Raw genomic sequence first — 23,421 nt, forward strand, 5'->3', positions numbered from 1 at the left:
TTTGAACCAGGTGAAGCTAAAAATGCCACTTAGTTGACCATTATTTCAAAAATTGATTATTCACAATCAATTCTATAAATTTTTTTCACCCCTAGTCAGTTCCCAGCAGCACAATTTGAAGGTTTTTTTTTTTTTTTTTTTGTTTAAATAAGTAATTATGTTATGAGGTATTAATCAGATGAATGCAGAAATACATGACTCCTGGTGAAAAGAATAAATTAAAAATTAAGTGTTTTTTTATTTTTTTTTTTTTAGGTTGCTTGCTTTAAAATTCAATTTTACCCGATGAACACTTAAAGTAAGAACACTAGTAATTATCGTTTCTGAAAAAGCTACTCAACAGCGTCTAGCGGCAGCCTGGCCTGCAAACATTTAGACTGAAGGAGGCGGGAAATAACTCGGCGCTGAACGGCAGTGAGGAAGAGAAACCGGGAACAAGCAACAGCTCCATCTAGTGGTCAGCAAGGGAATCATTTCAAATTCTTCCTTGAAAAATATATATATATATTGAACCAAACGTGAGAATTTGATGTAGGAATGTGCTTTAAAATCTAAAGAGACATAAATCTGCTTATTGCCCTGCAACAACTGCTAGAAAGTAAGTGAAACTACACTGGAGGTTTATTTAAACAGATTCATTCTTATTTGGTAGGTTGGATCATTTTCTCTACATATAAATAATTATTGACAACTAAATTAGGGGTAGTAAATCCCACTTACATTTAAAAAAAATCACCCTTTTAACATAACTCAGCATGACATTGAAGAAATGAAGGTTTTCATTGCTACAGCTTTGACTAATATGTCATTAGTGAAAGTATCAAAATATTGGGTCAGGGTCTTTTCAGATTTTCATTTCTATAAAACAAAAAAAAACAATTAGATTAACAATTACTATTTAAACTATCTCAACTGTGAAGTATGGGGGTGGCAGCATCATGTTGTGGGACTGTTTTGCTGCAGGAGGATCTGGTGTACTTCACAAAATAGATGTCATGATGAAAGATTATGTGGAAATATTAACACAACATCTAAAGACATCAGCAAGGAAGTAAAAGCTCGGGCAACACAGTGGGTCAAAGGTCAAAGGCAATGCTAGCAAACACTGAGGCAATGGATGTAAAAGTTTGATTTTTAAGGCATTAATAAATCTGATATTTTCCCTCATTATTGTGGCATTTCACTACTAGAAATAATTGTGGTCATTCTAACTGACCTGAAACGAGATTTAACAGTCTGACTTAACTTCAGACAGTAAGAAAAAAAAGTTTTTTGTTTTAATTTGGCATATTTATGTCAACTGTATGTACTGCTCTGTTGGTCTACCACATCAAGGGCCTTAAAGTAGGAAAAGTAAGCAGAGATTTAATGTTTACTGAACGCTGTACTAAAAAACAAAAGACAAACCAGGGATAAGATGTTGGTTTTTATTAGTTCAGTTTTCAAATTTAAATTTTCACTTGAGATTCGTTAGAAAACATCATCAGTTCTGCAGCCTGTATCACAAAGAACCTGCAACACGGAAAGACGGAAGTCAAAAGAAAATGACTCTGTAGGTCTTTTAAGAGATATGTGTTAATACAGCTGATAGCAAACTATTTACAGCAACGGTTTGATCGTATGGTAGCAACATGCTTGGGATTTCTCAGGGAGAGACGATGGGCTTAGTAAAGCCAGATGTATGGAGGCGGAATATTTCAGCTGTCTCAGTGCTTTAGAGCCAACGAGTCGAGGCAGTCAATTTCTCAAAACTTTGTGCCAGTTCAGTTTAAAATAAATTAAACTCACGAGGAGAAAGACGAGCAGAAGAGAACGGAGAAATGGATTTCTGACTCTAATTTCTGAGCGGATGTCAAACTAAACTCCAGCTAATGTTCCTCCATTTGAATCAAGAATACTGAGCGAAAACCGGTCACGACGTCGACGCGATGAAATTACTCCAGAAATAAATTAGAGAAGGAAAGATGTATTAGTGTACATTTATTAAAAAAAAAATAAAAAAAGAAGTACCTGATTTTCTCTGTGTGACCCCGCTGTAATGCCTTTGCTTAACTTATAGAAAACTTGTCACACTCTTTAAAAACTCAGTCATTCATTAAATCACAATCCTGAAAACCATCGAAGACCGGTAAAGAATTCCACCCTGCAGAATCCGTATACCTTCGAGTCAAAAACACGGTGGAGATTTCATACAAATAAAAAGGACACTTTTTTTCCTGTTTATATATACAAAACACTTCTGTACAGCTTTTCACTTCCAGAAACAGACTGAAACATTCCCACTTACAGAACAAATGGAAATCTGATCGGATTCAGTGATTGAAACTTAAGTAAATCTAAAGCTTACTTTCAGCACTTGGTTATGTTCGACTGCCTTTGAATTCCAAGAATCGGTCCATCATACGGGATCCGGGTTTAACGCATTGACTCTGGATCCTGGTTGAGTCGACGTGAGGCTACGATGCTTTGCAAAAACATCCAGACGTCTAAATCTTTTCACATTTTGTCAGATTCCAACAACAGATTGTATTTTACTGGAATTTTATATAACAGTCTGCAACGATGTAATGCATAATTGTGAAGCTGAAAGTGGTTTTCAAAAATGGTTTTAGACAAAAAATCTGAAAAGTGTGGAGTGCATTTGTACTCCACACTTTCAGGACTTCCCTCCACAACACAGCTGTGTGCACACTGACTTGGCAAACAATTTACTCGAAGGAATGAGTATCAAACTGAGAACCTCAACTCACTCAATTTCCTGTACATGATACATCGGGAGCAACAACTTGCCATCAGGAAAAACTAAATTCGTATTTAAAGATGTTTATTAGAGAACATCAGACGAGGTTCAGAGGTCAGAAATTTGAAGGTAATAGTGTAACTTCCCATTAATAAGCATGAGTCAATACTAAAACTAATAACAGCGCAGCTGCAAAACTACCAAAACACGGTCAGCCTCCAAAACTCACAGGCTGAAAAGGAGACGGCAGAGATCAAAAGCTCATTTTCTTTCCGCTCCACAATTATGCACTAATTTGTGTTGGTCTACCACATAAAAACTCAATAAAAATACTTTCAAGTTTGTGGTTTTGCCTAACAGGATGTGGAAAAGTTCTCCAGGTGTGAATATTTTTGCAAGGCGCTACATTTGGCGTACATAAAAAACTAAAAATAGCGTGGAATAAAACCTCCCCCAGATAAAAACACCAGAAACTGAAAATTCAACACTGTTAAACCTGCGCTGCTATTTAGTACAGTTGCATTCGCAAGGAGTCGTGATTATGTTGTTGTGGGATTTCATTTACACCTCAAAGCAACGCCCAACAGCTTTACAACGAAAGGAAATGTTAACTCTGGATTAGCCTGCAGGTGTCGGGACAGACGAGTGGAAAAACAGCCCTTAATCCTCATCGAAGGCAGTGAATGTTTAAAGTTCATAGTCTGTTTAAGTCAAACCCCAGAAAGACGAGTTCAGTTTATATGCCTGCTTTCATGCGGCATAAAGCTTATTCGTGGCCCGCATCGCGCGCCCAGACAGACACGCGTTCTGCTGCGTCTGATGAGCCAGCAGCTCTCGTTCTGTGGAAAGCGTTCCAGGCCCGGCAGCCTGGAGGTTCAGAAGGTGGGTTGGTGGTCTGGAACGGGCTCATTTGGGTGCTTTGGAGAGGGTATCCGTCTCTGTGAACACGCGGTCTTCACTCCATGCCTCCCTGGTGCTCTTCAGGGCTTGTGTTCGTTGTTGGTCCACAACCACGTAGTCAACACGCTCGTCTGACGCAGAAATGCCGGTTCCATTGTTTTTCATCTGAGAAAACACAAAACGGTCCGAAAATAAACACATGTAGGCTCCTAAAATGCAAAAACCAACGTGGTGGTGGGGTGCTCCTACCTTCCGAGGTGGGGTAGACTTGCCAGATTCAAGATCCAAATCCAAGTACTCCACCTGTTTGTCTCCTTTGGGCTTCACCATGGGGCTACTCCCACCATCCACAGGCAATGGTGCCGCCATCTTCATCATCTGCGTGAGCCGGGACAAGTTTGGTTTTGTGCTCGCCAAACAAAGTAAAAGCTCAAATCCAAATGAACTAATGTGTTGTCACAAAACCCACAATTCTTTAGGATTCATTCCATTTAACAGAACATCACTGGTGCAAAACCAAAGTTGCCAGTTTGTTCACTTTTAAGGTGTTCTAATTTATCAAGACACAATTTTAACAATAAATTAGCAAGAAATGTTTAGCAAGACCTTCACACTGGATGAAAACCCTACACCAGTGTTAAAGGCAACCTATTATGTTTCCTTAAACACGTTAGAATAGGTCCATGAGCTACACAAAGCATGTCCATTATATTTCAATCATTTTTAGATGATGAGATTTTAGTTCTGTCTATTTTGAGCTCCTTTCAGAATAAGTTGTTTTAGGGTGTCTTGTCACTTTAAATCCAAATAAGCTGCTGCTGGCCACGCCCCCCCAACTTAACATTTAAACTTGCACGTGAAAATGGCTGCAAACAGATGCGCAATTATAAAACTGTACAACTCTGAAAAGCAGAAGTAGAACCTCCTGCACAAACAACAACAATGTGACAAGTAGATTCTGAATTGTAACTATTAATTTATTTAAAAATTTTTAAGCGCTTGGCCTGTTTTAGGTGCAGTAGAGACCAAAATGGAAGTACAAAAACTTTCAAAATGTGAATTTTGCATAATAGGTCCCTTTTAATGCCCCACCTTCAAGATCCTGCAGGAAGGTCTAGATTTTCCAGGACTTTGCAAAATCTTGCATAATTAAAAATACCCAGGTTCCCTGTTACACATGCAAATAAATGTTTTAGGTGGAAAAAAAGGTTTCCTGACATTTAGCAAATAGAAATAATTTTGATAATTCTATCTAACCTAAAGCAAGAAAAGTTTGTTTGGATTTAACTTCAGAAAGTGAGAAAAAAGTTGAATGTGTCTTTTTATCAGTGCAGTTATACTGATAAAAAAAAGAATTGTGGTTTTGTGACAACTCAAACACATGTTGGGTCTAAAGGTAGCGTTAATTCTGCACTACAAGTACGGTGGAAACATTAGATCTAGGACGAGACAAAACTAGAACATAACTATTAAAGAAAGTGGTGGAAGATATCTAAAAACCCTTACAAAATTCCCCCAAACTCCTCAGTGTCCTGGGCACATTGACTGGAAAGTGACGACAGCACGGCTAAATCTGTGCAGGTTACTTTGTGATCTGATTGCAACACCTGAAAAGCCCCCTAAAAAAACCTCTGGTGTTCTGACAGGGCAAGTCATTCATGTCTAACCCTGCTCACCTCCTCTATGGTGTCAAGTTCCTCCACCTCCCTCTTTACAGGGGTGATGGGGACTGTGCAGTAGAAGGACTCCTCTCTACAGGGGTGGAAGTAGCAAAGAACGAAGGGGTGGAAGTAGCAAAGAACGAAGGGGGAAAAAAAAAAGAAAAGCAGATGGTTAAGACCAAAAATGCAGGATAAAGAAAATGGTTGAAGCCAGAGCCAGAGGAAGCCGAGGAAGTGGGAAACTAGAGAAGGGAGGAAATGAATTGAGTGAAGAATGAGCAACAAGACAGCAAACAGTGTCAAAGCAAGTAAAAAAATGTTAACAGCAAAGAAATGGCTGAGAATAGCAAAGCAAAAATCAAAACAGTAATGTTAAGGCGTGGTTATCCACCTCTAGAGCGTTTAAAAAGTGCTTCTTTTCCTAAGAGTTTTCCACATTTTGAAACCACAAACTTTAATCTTTTACAGGGCGTTTATAACCAACACAACATAGTGAATAATTGTGAGATGAACAAGACAATGATGCATGGTTATAATTTCTTTTACAAATTAATTTCGCTCATGGATTGGCTGCTCTGTAATGTGTCCGGTAGCATTCTGTAAGTAAGCTTCCTCAGCTCCATTTTCTTAAGAATATTTTAGATAAGCTTTGCAAAAGCATGTGAAATGTTCTCAAATAATTTCCACAGAAAAATACGCCAATACCCATGAAGAGGTGTGGGTAAAAAAATAAAAAAAATAAAGGCCTCTTCAAACTCTGGAGATGAATCAAAATAAGAATCTGTGTCAAGACAAAAACATCAAGTCATCCGATCTGATTGAACTTAAGCTATTTGCTAAGTTGGTAGAGATCTACACCAATAACTCAGCTACGACTTCGATAATAGCTTGCTGTTTTATGGTTTTGGAGGTTATTGACTCAGAGGGTCTGAAAACAACTGCATGCCACGATTTTTAGATTTCCGTTTCTAAAAACAACAACAAAAATCATTAAAACCCATTCATCATTTTTCACTTTGTTGGGCTACTTTGATGTTCCACATAAAATCCAAATGAAATAAGTTTGTTGGTCTAATGCAACAAATTCTGGAAATATTGAAAAGTTGGTTACTCCTGCAAGGCAGTGCGTATATTTCTCTGAATATTTCAGATTTAATATTTGGTTTCATTTTGCTTCATAATTGCACAATAAAACTGAAAATATCTGTAAAAGTAAAAGAAGGTGTAAAGAAGGAAAAAGAGAGCAAAAGGAAACTGCAAAGAAAAGAGTCAAGGCGGTGAGGAGTCCATCTGCAGGAGTCAGTGTTTTATCCACACTCACTGTTACCATCTGGGAGAAAACGTTTCTTAATGTTTTCTATAAATATTTCAACATAGCAATTCATTCTCAAAGTCTTGCTAAAATTCCAGCTGCTTTAATGATGCAGGTGTAAAAAATGTCTGCAGAGGTCATCATTTTATTTTTATCCTTTATATAAACAATAAAAAGCAAAATTTTCTGCAGATTTTATAATTAAAGTTTATTTTTAACTTCTAATGCATGTTTTTTGATTCAGAGAATAGATGTGTGTTACATACTGGTTCGTCTGTGGGTAAATTAGGGTCCATTTCTACATAATTCTCTGCAATGTCCTCGGAGTCAGTGCTGGAGGCCGTGCTATGCACTGACGAGGGTCTCGCCGGCATTGGAAACCTAGAGAGACTGGGCAGCATTCACAATGTTTACACACCAACTTCGAAGCAAATGCACCAAATAAAAGCACAGAAGAAGACCTCGTCTCTGACTGACTTCAATGTGAAGCAGCTTGGAGGCAGATCCAGGATCCTGTTTGTCTAAGCAGCGCTACTTTGGTCAAACAGTAACTACAGTAATGTATGAAGTGTTAGAGTTTACTTCTTCAGTGATCCATTAAAATGAAAGGGCACATTCTCACCAGACTCTGTTTAACTCGTGGAAGCTGGATTCTGTGCTTGCAGCATAAAAAGTAAGATGGACAAAGTGTTTCCTTAAAGTTTTGTTAGAGTGGCTCTGAGGAGAGCAGAGCAGTGAGAACATGCCCTTTGGTGTTAGCAAAATGTAAAACTATGTAAAAAAAACTAACAAAAGCCTAATGTCAAACATTTCAGATACTTACTCTCTAGCAAATGAGCGTGTTACAGGTGAGCGGACAGGTGTGCAGGGCTCCTCCCATTCTGGTAGTGGTTTGATCTCTAATGGTGCAGGTCTTCCTAAACCAAACAAATGCACGCCTGTCAGTCCCTGCTTCTCGTCAATCCAGCAACGAAAACAAATCATCGCTATTGTAACAGTTTCCCACATCAGGAATGGGAATAAAATAGTGGAGGAATGGAAAACGGATCATAGTAAACCCCCTTAAACTAAAGCTTTGTTGAAGAACCTTTTCATTAGAGCAGAGGTGAATATATCTGTTTGCAATCTGCATCACAGTATAAATGTATGAAATATTTCATACATATTCATTAAAAGATTAGTTTTACTCTTATTTTTTGTCGTCATAAAAAAGACATGTCAAATTACAATACATTAGAATTAGCTTTGTAGAGGGTAAATGTAAGCAGTAACATTTACTTGAGTAACTTTTTTTCTTTCAAGAAGTACTTTAAGGAGTACGTTAAAGCACCATATATTTCATATTCACTTGAGAAATATAAAGTATTGCTACTCTTGCAGTAAAGTTTCTGTAAACCTGACCCAGTGCGAATAACTCCATGAAGTACAAACATAACCAAAACTAAACCAGACACAGACCTACAACTTATGTCAAAGTGAGACCTCTTGTTTGTACTCAAACTTTGTTGTTCTAATGTCTTATTTGTTTCTTCTGCTTAAAATTTATTTTGTAATTTTATCAATCTTTTTATTTTACCACAATTTGCACATTAGAATATTTTTGTAAGTCTGATTAAATAATCTTAAAGTAAATCAGATGTTATGGTCAGATCATAACATTTTTACTCTCACTCTCTTATCCTGAAATAGAAACCATGTATATAGAAGCATATGAGTGAAAAAGATGGGCCATGCATGGCTTCCTCTCTATGATCATATCTTTGTTCAATTTCCTCCTGCAGAGCCATCTCTTATTTTCCAAAAGCATGCATGTGTTTTAGTACCAATAAAAATCTGAATGTTATCTGTTGATGTGTTTTGTGTCAACAAAAATGTAAAACAAAATGTTTAAATGTTAGTATTTGATTGTTAACAAGTGATGTTAGGGAGTATTTTGTGGAACACATGAAATCCAAAGTGAATGAAGACCACATTCCAAGAATATCCTGCAAACATTTTAAGTTAGACTGGATTAGTTCAATCAAAGTGGCATTTCTTTGAATCAAACCCCTACATGATAAGAGGAAAGATCCCACAATTTAACTCTAAAAACATGCAGATGGATGAAGTGTTGTATGCAGAGGTCAGAGAAGTTTCAGACACACAGAAACAGTTCGATGGGGTGTACGTACCCTTGCGTCGTCCCCTCGGGAATTCACCTACGGTTTGAGAGTCGGTTCGCTCTAAACCGACAATCTTTGCTCTTATTATTTTAGGACTCTGACCTGATTGGTGAAAGAAGACTTTGCTCATTATATAAAAAAGGGGGTGATCACAACAATTAAGTCCTAAAGTAAGAATTGCTCTGCCATGCAAAACAAACGACATAACTTTGCTACACAGTGAAGCGTCGCCCTTACTCACAACCACTTATTTATTTTCCAGCAGCACAAATCAAGAGAGCAATCGTCATGACAACAGCGGGACCAAACTACCCAACATGCAACTCACTCCATGCAGCACGGCTTCCCACACAAAGACTGACATCACAGCTGTGCATGCACGATTGGCTGTGTGGACGAGTACACGGAGAAATCAGGTCACGTTGAGAGGAACAACACACAGATCTGCAGCAGGGCGAAGTGCAATGTTAGGAAACTAGGAGGATTTCACTTCAACACACTGAGCAGAACGTTTCTGGAAGGGCGGGGTGATTTAAACAGAGCGACAGTTTCAAATATTTTTGATGGAATTACATAGAAATAACGCTGGCACTGAATTCCTGTTGAATCCTTGGAGAAAGGAGGATAAAATAAAGCTAACAGGTGGGGATTTATAGACAGAAAAAACTATTTCTCATGGTTGGTAATAAAATTATAATAACCAGTAAGAATTTAAGCTGGTATTTTTATGCTCAATGCCCGAATAAATGCATCAGTTAACTTGTTTAAGCCTTGTGTCTAATATTAATATATTTATAGCTGAATCGATTAATTGGATTAATCGATTGTTGAAATAAACAACTAATTTAGTCAACGATTAATCGATAACTAGAGTATAATGTCTCAAAAAAAGCCACTTGCTTGAAGAAAAACGTATTCAGAGCAACAGAAATAGAAAACTGTACAAAAATATACACATTTGGATTTAAGATTAAATAAAAAAAAACCTTTGTAAATATGTTCAACCCAAAACTTTAGTGGCAAAGTTTTATCTTCACCTGGTTCAAATTCTGTTCAATAAAATCTTCAAGTAATCACCTTTTGCTATCCAATTATCAGTTAATTGAAAAAATTAGTCAACAATTAGCCCTTCACCATGCTGATGTTAAGTCAAGCAGAAGGGCTGAGCTATTCACATTTTGAAAAGCATTTTTAAAAAGCGTTCATTAAAGGAATGATACGCTGAAAATAAACATTATGTTGCCCATTTAGAAAAGGAATTTAATTATTTGCATCATTTAATGTTTATCTAAGATTCTTTAAGTGGTTTAAGTGGTTAAATGAAAAATCTGCAAAATGTGTAAGTTTTTTTATCTGATTAATCGTCAAAATAGTCGATAGATTAATCAATCACTAAAATAATTATTAGTTGCAGCCATGTATATATTAACATATGAAAATAATATCTGAAAGTGCTGTAAACATGAATGTTTAACCTTTCAAAATCCTCTCCAATGTGCACGGGGGCGACATAAATGTGGTTTTTTGTTGACTTTTGGTTTCAGCTCTTACTGTAGATATGGACAAAATTGGAAGAGCAACAAATATCTGCTTCTATAAAGCCATGCTCTCCAGTTTTTCCAGTTTTGAGGAGTGGCTCAGAAAAACATTACTCTGAGTCACGTCATAATTATAACCTGGGAAAACAGGAAGTGGATTACAAATAAGCATGGGTCAGTATGAGTTTCTCTCTGTGTGATGTTGAGTAAAAGCATCACAGTAATATCACAAAAAAATGTTCCAATAGGACTAATTGTTGTTTTTATTTAAAATAGAAATGTAACAATTAATCCTACTCTGTTTGAAAGAGGTAAACATATTATTATGTGTATTATAATGTTATTTAAAACTTTTTATTTTGCTGTGCCGTTTCTAATCAGATGCAACTATTTCAAATACGACAATCAATTAGTTTTTTCAGCATAAGATATTTGAAAAAAGTAGATTAAAATCTACTTTAGGCAAAAAAAAAAGTAAAAATTATCATTACCTATTTTTTTTTATTATTTTTCTATTACACAGTAATGGAAAACTTAATATGTTCAATTATAACTGATTTTTTAAAGAAAGTTTTCCAGTAAACTTTATTTTTGCATTTTTTACACAAAGAAATACTGAAAAAATGTCTCCTTTTTACTTCTCATTGAGAAATGTTACTTTTTAAATGCTAGTTTTTATATGTGCATGCATAATAAAAAGGTACATGTACATACTTTGATAATGTGCTTTGCACATTTAAGGATTTAACTGATATATCAGTAGCAAAATAAAGTAGCGACAAGTGAATTTTATAAAATTCTGACCATGTTTGATGTTTTAAAGAAATGTAAAAGTTATATTTTCAGTAAAATCTGATCATCTCACAGCTGCGGAGCTGAAGCATTAAATTATTTGGAGCATAAAAGACTTTTCTTACTTAATGACTTTACCTTGTCACATCTCTGAAAAATCCCCCAGTGAAGTGTTGGGCTGTCTGGTTCAAAGAGCATAAGGAAGGAAAAACTCCTAATTGGGAAGCGTTAGCTGGCATGAACCAGCCTAATTTTCAGCTGTGACAATTACAGCCATGGCTTTTGATTAGGCCTGTGTGATGTTCTCTGTCAGTCTTCAATTCACTTTGTCTCTTCTTCCCTTCACTGCTCTCTCCTTCGCTGTTCCCAGAGTCAGAATCCCCTTCGCTATCAGGTCTAAGCAAAGGACTCCAATGAAATGAACAGAACAAGAGAGGATGGAGGTGATCTCTCCCGTCTTTGGTCGCTCCGTGGCATTATGACAAGCCTTCTAAAAAACCCCTTGCAGGGTCTCTCAGAAGCTTGAGTGTATTGAGCTTTTGACAAGGGGTTAAAACTTTATAAAAAGATGTGGCTAGCAGGAAACTAATTCACCAGCCTGCTTAGGGACATGCATGCAGAAGAAGAAGTTGGTATTTAATAAACCAGACACACAAAGTGAGGCATTTCTCTTCCTACCAACGACATATGCAGAGCAAAGATAGCTTTACTGTGAAAGTTAGAAGTAGGGATGCACCGATCCACTTTTTTCACTTTCGATACCGATATCTGAGGTTTGATATCGGCCAATACTGATCCGATACAGAAAAGCACTAATGAATTCACTTAAAACGATTTTTTTAAGACACAGATTGAATTACAAAATTATTTGATAACTCTGCACACTAAAATAAAGCAATCGCTTCGCAAGTTTGGCCAAACATCTAGAAACAACTTCAATTTGTTCAGTCAGCGCAAATAGGAGAGTAACGGCAAATGAAAAATAAATAAGAAAGAAACAGAAACTGACAAAAACAGGTTGGCTACCTTTGTCAAACTTGTAAAAATAACCTGCAACAAACCTCTTAAAATGGTTGATAAAATGCAATTATGAATTCTAAATGCAATGTAAAACAAATAATAAATCATAACGTCGCCCAGAGTACAAGGCATAGAGTTAGACTGAATAGACCTGCGGATCGGGGGACATTGTCACTGATACCTGATCTAGACCTTTTCTCTAATATCGGTACAGATACATACCTAGAATATCGGATTGGTGCATCTCTATTATTTAGACAGTTCTGTGACCATGAACCAGCAGCTGAGTGTGACACAAAGCATTACCAGCTGTAGTGTTAGTTTGATAAACAGCTCTACGAAGCAACAACATCCAGACGAAATCACAACTACGACTGCATGCACACAGGCTGAGGTCTCACCTTTTCGATCAGGCTTGAGGTTTCGGTCTACAGGTGGGGGCTGGCACTCGGTGGGCACCGGCCGGCGGGGCGGGGTCTTCGGGCTGGAGCGGAAGCCCATGTGGGCGGGCGGGGGAACCTGCTTTCCCAGCGAGGAGAACTCCATGGTGCTGGGAGTCATGGGGACATAGTTCGTATCGTGCATCGGCTCGGACAAACTGCCCGAGTGGTGATGCGACGGCGAATTGGCGCTCATGGGGACGTAGTTCTGCTCCACCTCCTCCATAGAGTGGCTGCTCAGCGGCATCATCCCTTTGCTCTTCTGAGGAGCGGAGAACAGATGTGGCTTTTGAGACAAAGATGTGTTTCTACGACTGGTTCACAGCTTGAGTCAGAGCAATCAGAAACCGGCTCAGAGACCCTGCTACCTCTGTGTAGGCCTGTCACAATAAGCAACAAATCAGTGAAACATGATAGATTAAAACAAGCATTTGCATGATTTATCGTTTTTCCTCTTTTCTATAGACTTATGGACGTTTATAGACTTCATAATTCATTTTAATTGTTGCTTCTGTTGTTTTGTTTATTTATTTTGGATATTTAAAAAGTCTTCCAGTTCCAGTGTTGAATATTCACTAGAATTTAAAGTTTATTGTTCGGGTGTGCTTGCATTATTCTGCCATTGCAATTTGATTACTTGAAAATGGTCTCAAAAGAACATCATCATTTATCACAATAACTTCTGTGAATTTATCACCCAGCAAAATTTATTGCGACAGGCCTACCTCTGCGATTATAAAATAAGAGCTTTATTGGATGATTCTTTCAGAGATTTATAGAGTTGTGTTCAACCAATCAGACCAATCACTGTCTTTAGTAGGAATTATATTTCTACCAGGCAAATATTTACTATCTGTAAGGTAGAAAACTAACAGATCCAACAGTCATTACATGCTTTCTCCTGATTGTGTGTGATTGAATAATTTTTGTTTAAAGTGTGACGCCCGCACGTGAATTAAAGGACTCAGTTTGATATCCTCTGAAGAAGGTTTGCTCCAGATATTATTCAGAAGAAAAGCACAATTTGACCAAAACATTGATTTGAAAGGGGAAAACAGAAATAAAATAAAAACTTAAAAAAATGGTGAAAATGATCAGCTGCTTGGAAAAATGATCCCAAATGCTTTAGGATGGAAACCAAAGCCAGAATGACGTTGATGGAAACAGAAAACCTGTGGATCAAAGAAGAGCCAAAACGGCAAATACTTAGCCGATGATCAGCTCCAGGTGATAAAAGAAGATCTACAGTTACCTGTGAGTCCTGAAACAATTAGAAGAATCCCACAGTCACTTTTAAAAAAAAATGCTGATGTTAAAGCTTGTCATGGTGGACATTAACTGGCCTAAAGAAAAAAGATGCATCATCTTATAGACTGATGAAAGCGGATGTAGGACAATGAAATGTGGAGCCTTGAATGCTTTGCTGTAAGCCACAACCTATGTTTTCTGTAATAGTCGAATAAACTAATATCTCTATGAGAAACACTTACAAAGTAGCTGTTGAAGCTTTCATTGAAGTCAAACGAACAGCTTTTGTCTGAGGAGAATGATCTGGGAATGTCATAGAAGTCCTGTGATCCAAAATCTGTAAAAAAGGGTAAAACATGTCCTTTATTACTAATCTGCCAAGACGCTAAGCACAGTTTTAGCATTCTCATTCATGTTTTTAAGTAAGGAAATGCTTAAAAGACAATCAAGAGTTCCAGCTTCTAATAATAGTTACAGTAAGTGAAGAAGTGAACAAACATTTCAAGCGGTGTCTGTATTTATGGTTTCCAAAGGTGAAGATGTGTAAAAATCCATAAACACCATTTTATCGCAGCAGGAAATTTCATTGAAAATTTTAGAATCGCATTTAGTGAGAAGAAAATCTTTGTTATTTATTATTAACAGACTCACCACTGTCACAGTTACTGGCACACCTGCTGGGAATACTTTTTTTTAAGGAAGCAGTTTTTATTTACTTTGGATTCCTTTGTCCGTAGATAAGGAAACAAAAAGAAGAGAATCATTTTGGAAATAATGTCTTGGCTCAGTCACATGTAAGAAAACATGCTTGCAGCTCCAGTTACATAAAGTCAAAAACTTCACTAATCCAGGATATTTTTCTGCTTTCACCAAAGTTTCTTACAAGATTTTACTGAAATAACCTTGGATTAACTTTAGCATTAACTTTTTTCACCACTAGGGGAACATTGAGTGGTAAATGTTTTTGCTCTGTTTTAATGAAAGTTCCTTTCATTTGCTTCTACTTTAAAAAAAAAAAAAACTTTTCTCCATCAGTTGCTCATAACAAAACCTTACCATATCCAATCAATCTCCCATTTTGATGGACTTTTTTTATTATTATTTCTTTACTACTGAAAATAAAAAAAAAAAAGGATTGGTGCATCCCTATTGAAACCCCAGTAAAATATTACACATTTTGTGGTTGTTAAATATCTAAATGTGTAAAAGGCCTGTAAACACTTTTTGTAAGACCTTGAGCACAAACCTTTGCGGAGCCGTGAACAGTCCATGGTGCCGATCGTGTTGCTGCGTAGAGCCTTGCTCCCGGCGCTCGTCGGCACGCAGTAATTTCCGTCAGTCTCCGAGGCCGAGCGAGGCACGCAGTAGGTGTCCGTAGGCGAGCGCTCAGCAGGGGGCGGCGGGAGCCCTGAGGTGGAGCTGAGTGAAGGTTTGGGCGGTCTGGGAGGGGGGACGACATCGCCCCCGGCCTCCGAGCCTCCGACACCCGTCGACGTCGACATCGTGCGGGGGACCTGGTAGGTGGAGTTGGCGCCGGGCGTGGGAGGGATGTCGTAGCTGACGGAAAGATTCCGCATGTGCGACTCCACGAATGACGTCTTCCTCATTGGTATGTTGAAGACGTAAAGTCCAGATTCGTCCCCGCCGTCCGGGTTGGCCGGCGGGGAGGTGGCCGACTTTGGGAGCAGCACCGTGTCCTGTGAGTAGCTGCGAGGGAGGTGATAGATGCCAGCGTCGGACGAGGTGGAGGTGCCGCGCGAGGGAGGCGAGTCGTAGAAGGAAGGAGCGGAAGCTGGAGGCTGGTGCTGCGGGAAGAAGCCGTTGTGCGAGGTGTGTTTGGGTAAGGAGGTGGCGGATGGGGGCGTGCGGTGGGATGGGAGGTTGTCATTCAGGTCCGTCTCTGAAGAGGTAGACTTGGAGCATTCTGCCTGGGCTCTGAGAACAGAACACACTTCACTTAGAGGAGTAGAAAACCCACACAGTCACAGAAAACCCCCACAGCACTCCGGCAGGCAGAATTAATGACAAAGCTATATTTAATCAGCCACTTTGGCAACTTTTATTATGTTGGCATTACTTTGTGCATCACATAGCAGGGTTTCTGCAACTCAAATTTAAGTCTTTTTAAGACCATTATAAATTAAATTTAAGAGGTGTATCACAACAGGAGACATTCCTTTTAACAATTTAAATTAAGAACAAATCAGTCTTTTATCAACAAACTTCAAATTTTGACTCATAGATGATCACATATGAAGGCACTGATGAAGTAATTCTTATTTTCATTCTGCTTTTTTAGTACTGTTTGTATTGTGATAAACGTTTTACTCTGGTAAAAAGCCCAAGTTTTTTTAGATAAAAAGTGCTTTTTAATTATCACTAAAATTCTCTTCACGTTCATTTGTCTGTAATATACTGGCCCTTTTGAAATAAAAAACAAGACGGAAACAAAACTTTGGTTGAAAACATTAATTGCCATTCTGGCAATAAATTTCCACTTGACAGATGGGAAAAAGCTAACTAGCTAGCTAGCAAAAGTATATTAGCAGCTAGTTAGCGGTAGCCTGAACTGCCTTCAGTCACAGAATAAAGTGACTCGAGGCTGATGATGGTGTTGCCTGATGAAAAGTCAAAAATATGTTTATTTTGTCCTTCCTTTACAAAATTTAAGGCCTTAATTTTACATTCATGAATTTAAGACTTTTTAAGAATGTGTGGGCACGTGAACAAAAGTAATGGAAAAAACCCTGGGTAGTTTAATTTGCAGGCAAAAACACGTTGAGAACATTTTAATCTCAAAGTGGGTTATAAAAACACAAACGTCTCAAATCCAGCATTAATATCACCCATTTACATTTAGAGTGACGAACAAAGTGATTTGCATTCCTGTGATTCACAAATGTTCAGCACTCCACACAGGCAGGCGGATCCAGTCGGGTTCTGGCCACTCACACACTAGTCTGTGGAGGTAGAGTCCTGCTCTCACACTCCTCCAGGAGCAAATATTCCTGATAGCCCTCCAGAGGGGCCTGGCAGTCCACTGAGCTACAAACACCAGAGCAGCAGTGAAGTTAGAAAACAGAAAGGGTCAAGGTGAACCTCACTGGGAATAATTCGGATGGATTTTCATATATTTCTAATATTTTCCAAATTTATAGATTTTTTGTTCCAGTTTAAAAACATTCTAGACAAGACAAGAGACAGTTTCACAATTTCAAAATGTTTTCGCCTTACTTGAATGAGATGCCAGAGAAAGCGTAGAGTTATTTGTCTGACTTAAAGAAGGCAGATACATTTTCAATTGCTTACAAGAGCAACAAATGTAGCTAGAGTTAAAAAGCAAACACAATCACTCTTATTTATGTAAGATTGTTTTAAAACAACTATTGTCAAGCTACAAGTGGGTGTTACGCAGCTGATTTCAGCAGCATTAGCATATAATACTCAATACTAAACTCAGTGGGAATTTATTTCATGCTTTCTTGTAGTTTATGTGTTAAAAATCTAAATACATAAAAGGTATAAAAGGTCTTGTTACAACTGTAATAATCACTGTCATCTTAGCAGCAATGTGTTTTAAGTAAATCACATTCAAATTAGATTTTTAATGTTTTTTTAAAAAATTTAGAATTGCATTGAAGTGTGGAAATTGTCTGTTTGTTATGTATGCAGATTTTTTCTCTGCCCTACTGACTGCTTGTTTTCTTGATTTTAAAAACCTGTTTGAAATAAATCAAAATCAGTCATTTAGACAATCATGTCACCTGTAGGTTTCAGGCTTTTTGCTCTCACAGTTGGCGAGCCACAGGTAATCTTGCGGGTCCTCTGAGCTGGACTGAGAGTCTAGGTGTCGCACGCTGACCGGCTGGTATGGAGGAGGGACGACGCCCAGCAACGACGAAGTCGGGCCGACAATATTAGCTAAAGATGGGTGTGGAGGGGTGTCCACGACAGCGCCTGACGGCTGAAGATTTTTTGAATTATCTGCAGGAGAAAAGAAAGATGGCTGTGGTTAACTATGGTTGGAAATTCATCTTATTCAGAACAGCAATCTGAGAGAATGAGAAATTTATTGTGGCACAAACAGTAAGTGAGACAACAACAACAAAAAAAGCCAACATGACTAAATTGTGCATTTAATGCCAAGGATGTAAAGGTCAATGCAGAAAGATGCTAACTGCTCACCTAGGAGTACGATTATATGCAGCAAAATTCTGTATTTTCATGGTCGTAACACGTGCTATACAGTTAATGCATCCCAAATTATTCTGTCTACAACATGCTACAAAGCATGACAGTCATTTTCCCTGTATTTGCTTTATTTGTAAAAGGGTGTGTTGTTTTAACGGGAAATTATGAGCCTGAACATCAACATCAGGCATGTTTGAATGCAAAACTAACAAACTGGAGAGTTGTGTCACTTGATTCCTAACTGGTTTCTCCTGCACTCATGAAACTGAGCTACCAAAGGCTTCATCACAGCAGACAGGCCTGAGAGGACTAAAGTTACTCATATAAATACAATTTATTTACATCATCTTGATGACATTATTATTAACGGCATATCCAGACATAAAAATGTCAAATTTAATGACTTAAAACTCCCTAGAGGAGTCAGTAGGCTGAGACAGTAGCGGTGGAAATGGTATTTGTTTACAAGCTTATTGTAAAGCAATGATGTCATGAGGAAAAATGTTTTATTTATCCAAATAATTCAGCAACAGCATGTACAAATTACCTCCAATTTGTTAAACATTTTTTGTAAACTATCCCTGTTAAAAGGAAATTCTTGTTTCTACACATTTGCATTTCAGTGCTAGGATACAGAAGAGGAGCATTATCCAGTAACGGAAAGCATTTCCATTTCAAACAGATTATGTTGTGGTGATTATCATTCCAATATGAACAGAGTTATGCCTTTTTCTTTTGATAAAGAGTCCAAATGAGTTTCCATAAAGAAACAAGCGTTTAAAATACTGCAGGAGGAATTCTGATGAAAACAATCCAAGATTATATTTCTCCTATTTTAGCTTCTCTTTCCTGGCTCTCTACTGTATTTAGAGTTTAAAATACTTCCTCTTACATGTAAACCTCTGAATATTTCAGTTTCATCATGTCTTTAGATGCACATTTTAAAAAATTAATCGAATCATTTGTTTATTTTAATCTTTTGGTAACTCGGACATAATTAGAATGACGCAAATTTAACATTTCAATATCTTAAAAGCTTCAGGGAAGTAATGGAGTTAAAGTTTTCTGGAGAAAACTAATAGGTAGAAGAGGGTGAGGACAATTCTCACTGAGACTCAACAGGTCATGCAGGTGACTAATGAAGTTAGACATGAAGCAAAACAATCAGCTGTTTCCTAGCAACCTAATTTTAATACGACACTGCAGCCAGAAACATTTTTGAACTGAGCTGTATCAACTTTTAATCTGAATGCTGTCTGAACATGAAGGCCACATGTACTGAACGTAAGCCGAGCCTGGAGAAAAACAACCCAAGGACAGGTCATGTGTTTCTTTACATTCTCATCAAATATAAGCTCTGAACCGAAGCTCTGGTCAAAGGTGGTAAACAGTAACTAACACCTTCTTGTTCAATGCGCTTCGAGAAAGCCCCGAAGCGCATCATTTCACGACTCGCACCTAAATAAAAACTCTTGCAAACTCATAATTAAAATCGATCATGAGGCGAGGAACATGGATGCAAACAGCTGCAACCAGACGTAAGCCAAGTGAGGCGGTTCTGTGAATTTACATTCAAAGGGCCTCATCAATAAGCATTCACACCTTTTGTTTCATTTACAGCATGAACATAACGGGACAAATCAAAAGCTTTATTCATGCAAGTTCAGCTTGAATATATTCTGAGACGCCATTTCATCAAGGTCTTTGCTTTGTCGCTCAGCGATTTATCAAATTCTTCCTTTCAAAGCCTCCTGCTGCAGCTCACTGCCGAGTTGCACTGAAAGACAACATATGCTGATAAATATTTTGCCATTCTTCGTTTTTCTATTTGTTTGTGTTTTTGTTCACACAAACAAGGTCCCAGAGTTCATTTCTACTGCGCCTCGCAAAGAATTCACACCCTTCAAAATGTTTCCGCATTTTGTCAGCGAGAAACTCTAATGCATTTTATTTGACAAACCGATACAAAGCAGAACATTATTGTAAAGTGAATGGTTTCACTTTTTTACAAATAAAAAAGAAAAATTGTGTAATCATTTGAATTCAAAGTGCTTTACTAAGGTGAGTAAAGTAACAGGGTAATTTATAGAAAAATGTACAAGATGCATGGAAAACTGTGATACGTTTTCTGTACAGGGATGTTCAGTTCAAGTTTTATGATATAAACTCGCTGATTAATTATTGTTGGCTAACTAACCAGTATAGTACCATTACTATTTATTTACTATATTTTTAACCATATTCAGTTACTGTGCAACTAAAAACTCATCTCAGAAGTGTTGCTGCAGCCACAAGCAGTGGGAGGTGACAGTAAAGCAGGATAATTATTTTAGTAAATCTATCAATCTTTAAATTATTTTCACGATTAATTGGGTGAAATTTTCATTTTGTAGATTTTTCATTAAACACCAAAGATTCTTTTTTAAATTCTATCTTAGAAATACACTGAAATGAGAAAATAATTTATTTTTTAAATAAGAAGATAAACATTTTCTTGCCTAAAATGAAATATCATTCCTTTAGTGAACCGTTTATAATTTGTGTCAAAGAATGTATTTGCAGCTAAACATCAACATATGAAAAGCTCAATACTTTCAACTTGACTTCACATCAATTAATCAGTTACTAAATTAGTTATTTCAATTCACCAAGAATAATCGTTTCAGCCCCAATTATAACCGTCAAGCATTTACTGTGTCTCAGATACTGGAAGGTTTGATTAAATGTGACAATATAGAAAAAAGTTAAAAGGGGTGTGGATACTTTTACAAGGTATGTACATATAAAATCATTTAAAATCTGAACATTTGCCATTGCTGCAATCTTCTTCTGCTTTATGTCACGTACAGTTTTAAGTTTTGAGTCTTTAGAGGAAAATCGGAAACATCCGACTAGATGTCTCCAGTCATTAAATTCTGTTTATCATTGTGCTTTGAGGTTTGTAACTGGTAGCAGACGTTTCATACATCATTGTAAGCTGTATGCAGAAGCTGAATGGCCTCCTTTAAGCGTACGGAGAAACAATCACTTGATGATCCTGATCTATAAATCTCTACTCGGATTGGCTCCAGCATATTTAAACTCTCTTTTACATAGATCTGTTAGTTCCCATTCTTTACGTTCCAACAACATTTTTCTTTTGCATGTTCCACACTGCCGAACTGAAAAAGGAAAGCAAGCTTTCAGTGTGATGGCTCCTTCAGCCTGGAATCAGCTTCAGTCTGAAATCAAGATGTCAGATTTGATTTCACTGGATTTATTTCGAGCGATTCTTAAAAACAGGCAACGAGAATCTTTTAAACAGTGTTACTGTTTTTAAATTGTTTAAATCTGTTTTATAATTGTGTACATGTAGTATTAATCAATTTTGTTTTGTAACCAGGTTGCTATGTACTGCAGACTTCTGCCCAGGTCCCCCTTGAAAAAGAGATCTAGATCTCAATGGGGTTTACCTGGTTAAATAAAGGAAAAAATCCTTGTTGTACGTTAATTTACAACTTCTACAGTAAGCCTGCATTCCCCGAGCCCTGCAAATTTTATTTTCCTCCAATATTTGTTCAGCTACACAACCCTTTACAAGTAGGTTGGCCACATTCGAGTGGGAGTTGGGCCAAACATGCAGAGAAAAGCAAGTAGAAAGGCAGCCAAGGACGCTTTTTCATGAGCGCCGCGAAGGCCTAGCTGCAAGAATATCTCTGTGCAGCGGGTTTCTCCTTGAAAAGTCTGTTAGTTTTCTCATCTACAGTTAAAAGTGAGCTCTAACAATTCTGTAAAACAGAAATGATAAGCGCTAATATCAGCGTTTCCCTGCAACACGAGCTGTGAAAACGAACTGGCAGCATGGTTTCAAAGATGACCTTGCAGCAGCCTAATCAGTAACTCATTTGTAAAAATTCAGAAGGAAAATGAAGCTTAATGGTCTGAACTACTGGACTCGTTTTCAATGGCAATCACACTAAAATTTGCACCAGTTTAATAGCGGGGGAGGAGAAATGAGAGACGGCTAAGTGCACGGTGCAAATAGCACAGATTGCAATTTGGCTCCGAGACAAGAGAGAGAAAAAGGAGTCGGCAAACAGGAGAGAATGAAAGCCAGATAAAAGGCTGGGAGCAAAAGAAAGTCGGCAAGACCTGCAGGCACACAATGCTTTGATTATCCAGTACTGGGAACAAGAGTAACATGAGCCTGGATGCACACATGGATCAGCACATGGATCATTAGACCTTGGCTAAGAACTGTGCTGAATAGAGACTTTCCTGCACATTCAGCTCACTCACCTAACTCTGTCACAGAGAACAAGACATCTGGAGAGCAAAATGTGACCGCAAGCAAACAGATACTGAATCAAAACTAATCAATAACGGCAATATGTTGACTCAAACTAATCCAGGACAAATCAACTGAAGTTTTATGAGTCTTAAAGACTTGTCAAAACAATGATGTTGCGAAATGAATGTCTGGATGAAAGGCTGCAAATTCTTAACGCTAGCATGACTAAAATAAAATAAACACACTGCTCTGTCGGTCATCCTTACCCTCGTCAGTAGGGTTAAAACCACAGATGTCGCAGATGTTGCGCACCCACTTATTCATGTCTTCTTCGGTATCGGCCACCAGGTAGAAAACGCGGTCGATCGTCTTGATGTCGAATATGAAACTGTTCTCCAAGTCTTTCTTCCTGAATGACAGCCCAGCATCCACCTGAAACGATAAGTTTAGTTGCTTTTCATCGGGGCAGTTATCGTTAGCTACAGCCCTAATGAATGCCTGACTTGAACTCTAATCTCTGGTGGGATTTTAAAAAAAAGGTGGCTGATTAATATCCCAAGATTCCTCATGAACGTTATTAGAAGCTGGTTTCTGACTATAAAACATGTTTACAGCAGGTTATAAGAAATTTCCAGCTTTATTTTTGGCAATCTAATAATTATTCGGATTATTATGCGAGGCTTAATATGGATCGATACAGTGCTGACATATTTATTTTATAGCGCCGCACCAGTGCAGCACATTAAGATACAATCAAAAACTTCACAAGTACCTCTCATATTTGTGCATTAAATAATTGAATGAATAATTTCAGGTGCAACTGTTTCTATTCTTTGGCATTCTCCAATCAAACATCCCAGAGATAAAATACTGCTTGTTGCTTTGAAAATGTCAAACATGAATAAATCTAAAGATTACATTTTTGGGGGGCGAAATCTTAATGTTTGAAATGTTTGAAAAAGAAACTAAAACCTACTTGTTGACATAAGTTCAGGTCGATCACTCGAATGGGCTTCTTGGCAGTGTCATTCTTGTAGTACTCCAGCACATCTGGGTCGCCCGTCATTCGGCCACTGCGAAGAATAAACCACCGCTTCTTCCATGCCTGTAGGGTGAGAACAGAAACGAGGTCAAAGGTTATATGCAT

General features: G+C 37.8%; 1 protein-coding gene across 1 annotated transcript; it reads right to left on the reverse strand.

The window, feature by feature from the left end:
- Positions 1-1,413: 1,413 nt before the first annotated feature.
- On the reverse strand, positions 1,414-23,421 carry gab1 (GRB2-associated binding protein 1). The gene is made up of 13 exons (XM_015019830.1): positions 23,251-23,421; positions 22,541-22,706; positions 17,578-17,797; positions 16,766-16,858; positions 15,060-15,748; positions 14,056-14,150; positions 13,818-13,826; positions 12,527-12,827; positions 8,785-8,877; positions 7,437-7,530; positions 6,880-7,003; positions 3,890-4,018; positions 1,414-3,805 (listed from the first exon to the last, which is right to left on the reverse strand). The coding sequence occupies exons 1-13, from the start codon at positions 23,419-23,421 to the stop codon at positions 3,647-3,649; spliced, it is 2,343 nt and encodes a 780-aa protein (XP_014875316.1). The 3' UTR covers positions 1,414-3,646.

Source organism: Poecilia latipinna, unplaced genomic scaffold, assembly GCF_001443285.1.
Source record: "Poecilia latipinna isolate Pla-1442-1.1 unplaced genomic scaffold, P_latipinna-1.0 Scaffold2487, whole genome shotgun sequence".
NCBI lineage: Eukaryota > Metazoa > Chordata > Actinopteri > Cyprinodontiformes > Poeciliidae > Poecilia > Poecilia latipinna.

What these genes read in the sequence shown, in the direction of transcription:
- gab1 (XM_015019830.1), bottom strand. Translation starts at nt 23,421, where the DNA reads ATGCATATAACCTTTGACCTCGTTTCTGTTCTCACCCTACAGGCATGG. An exon ending in CTACCTCCACAGACTAGTGT is followed by an intron (nt 15,749 to 16,765) that starts GTGAGTGGCCAG and finishes TTCTGTTCTCAG; the next exon opens with AGCCCAGGCAGAATGCTCCA. An exon ending in CCCGAGGGGACGACGCAAGG is followed by an intron (nt 7,531 to 8,784) that starts GTACGTACACCC and finishes TGTTTGGTTTAG; the next exon opens with GAAGACCTGCACCATTAGAG.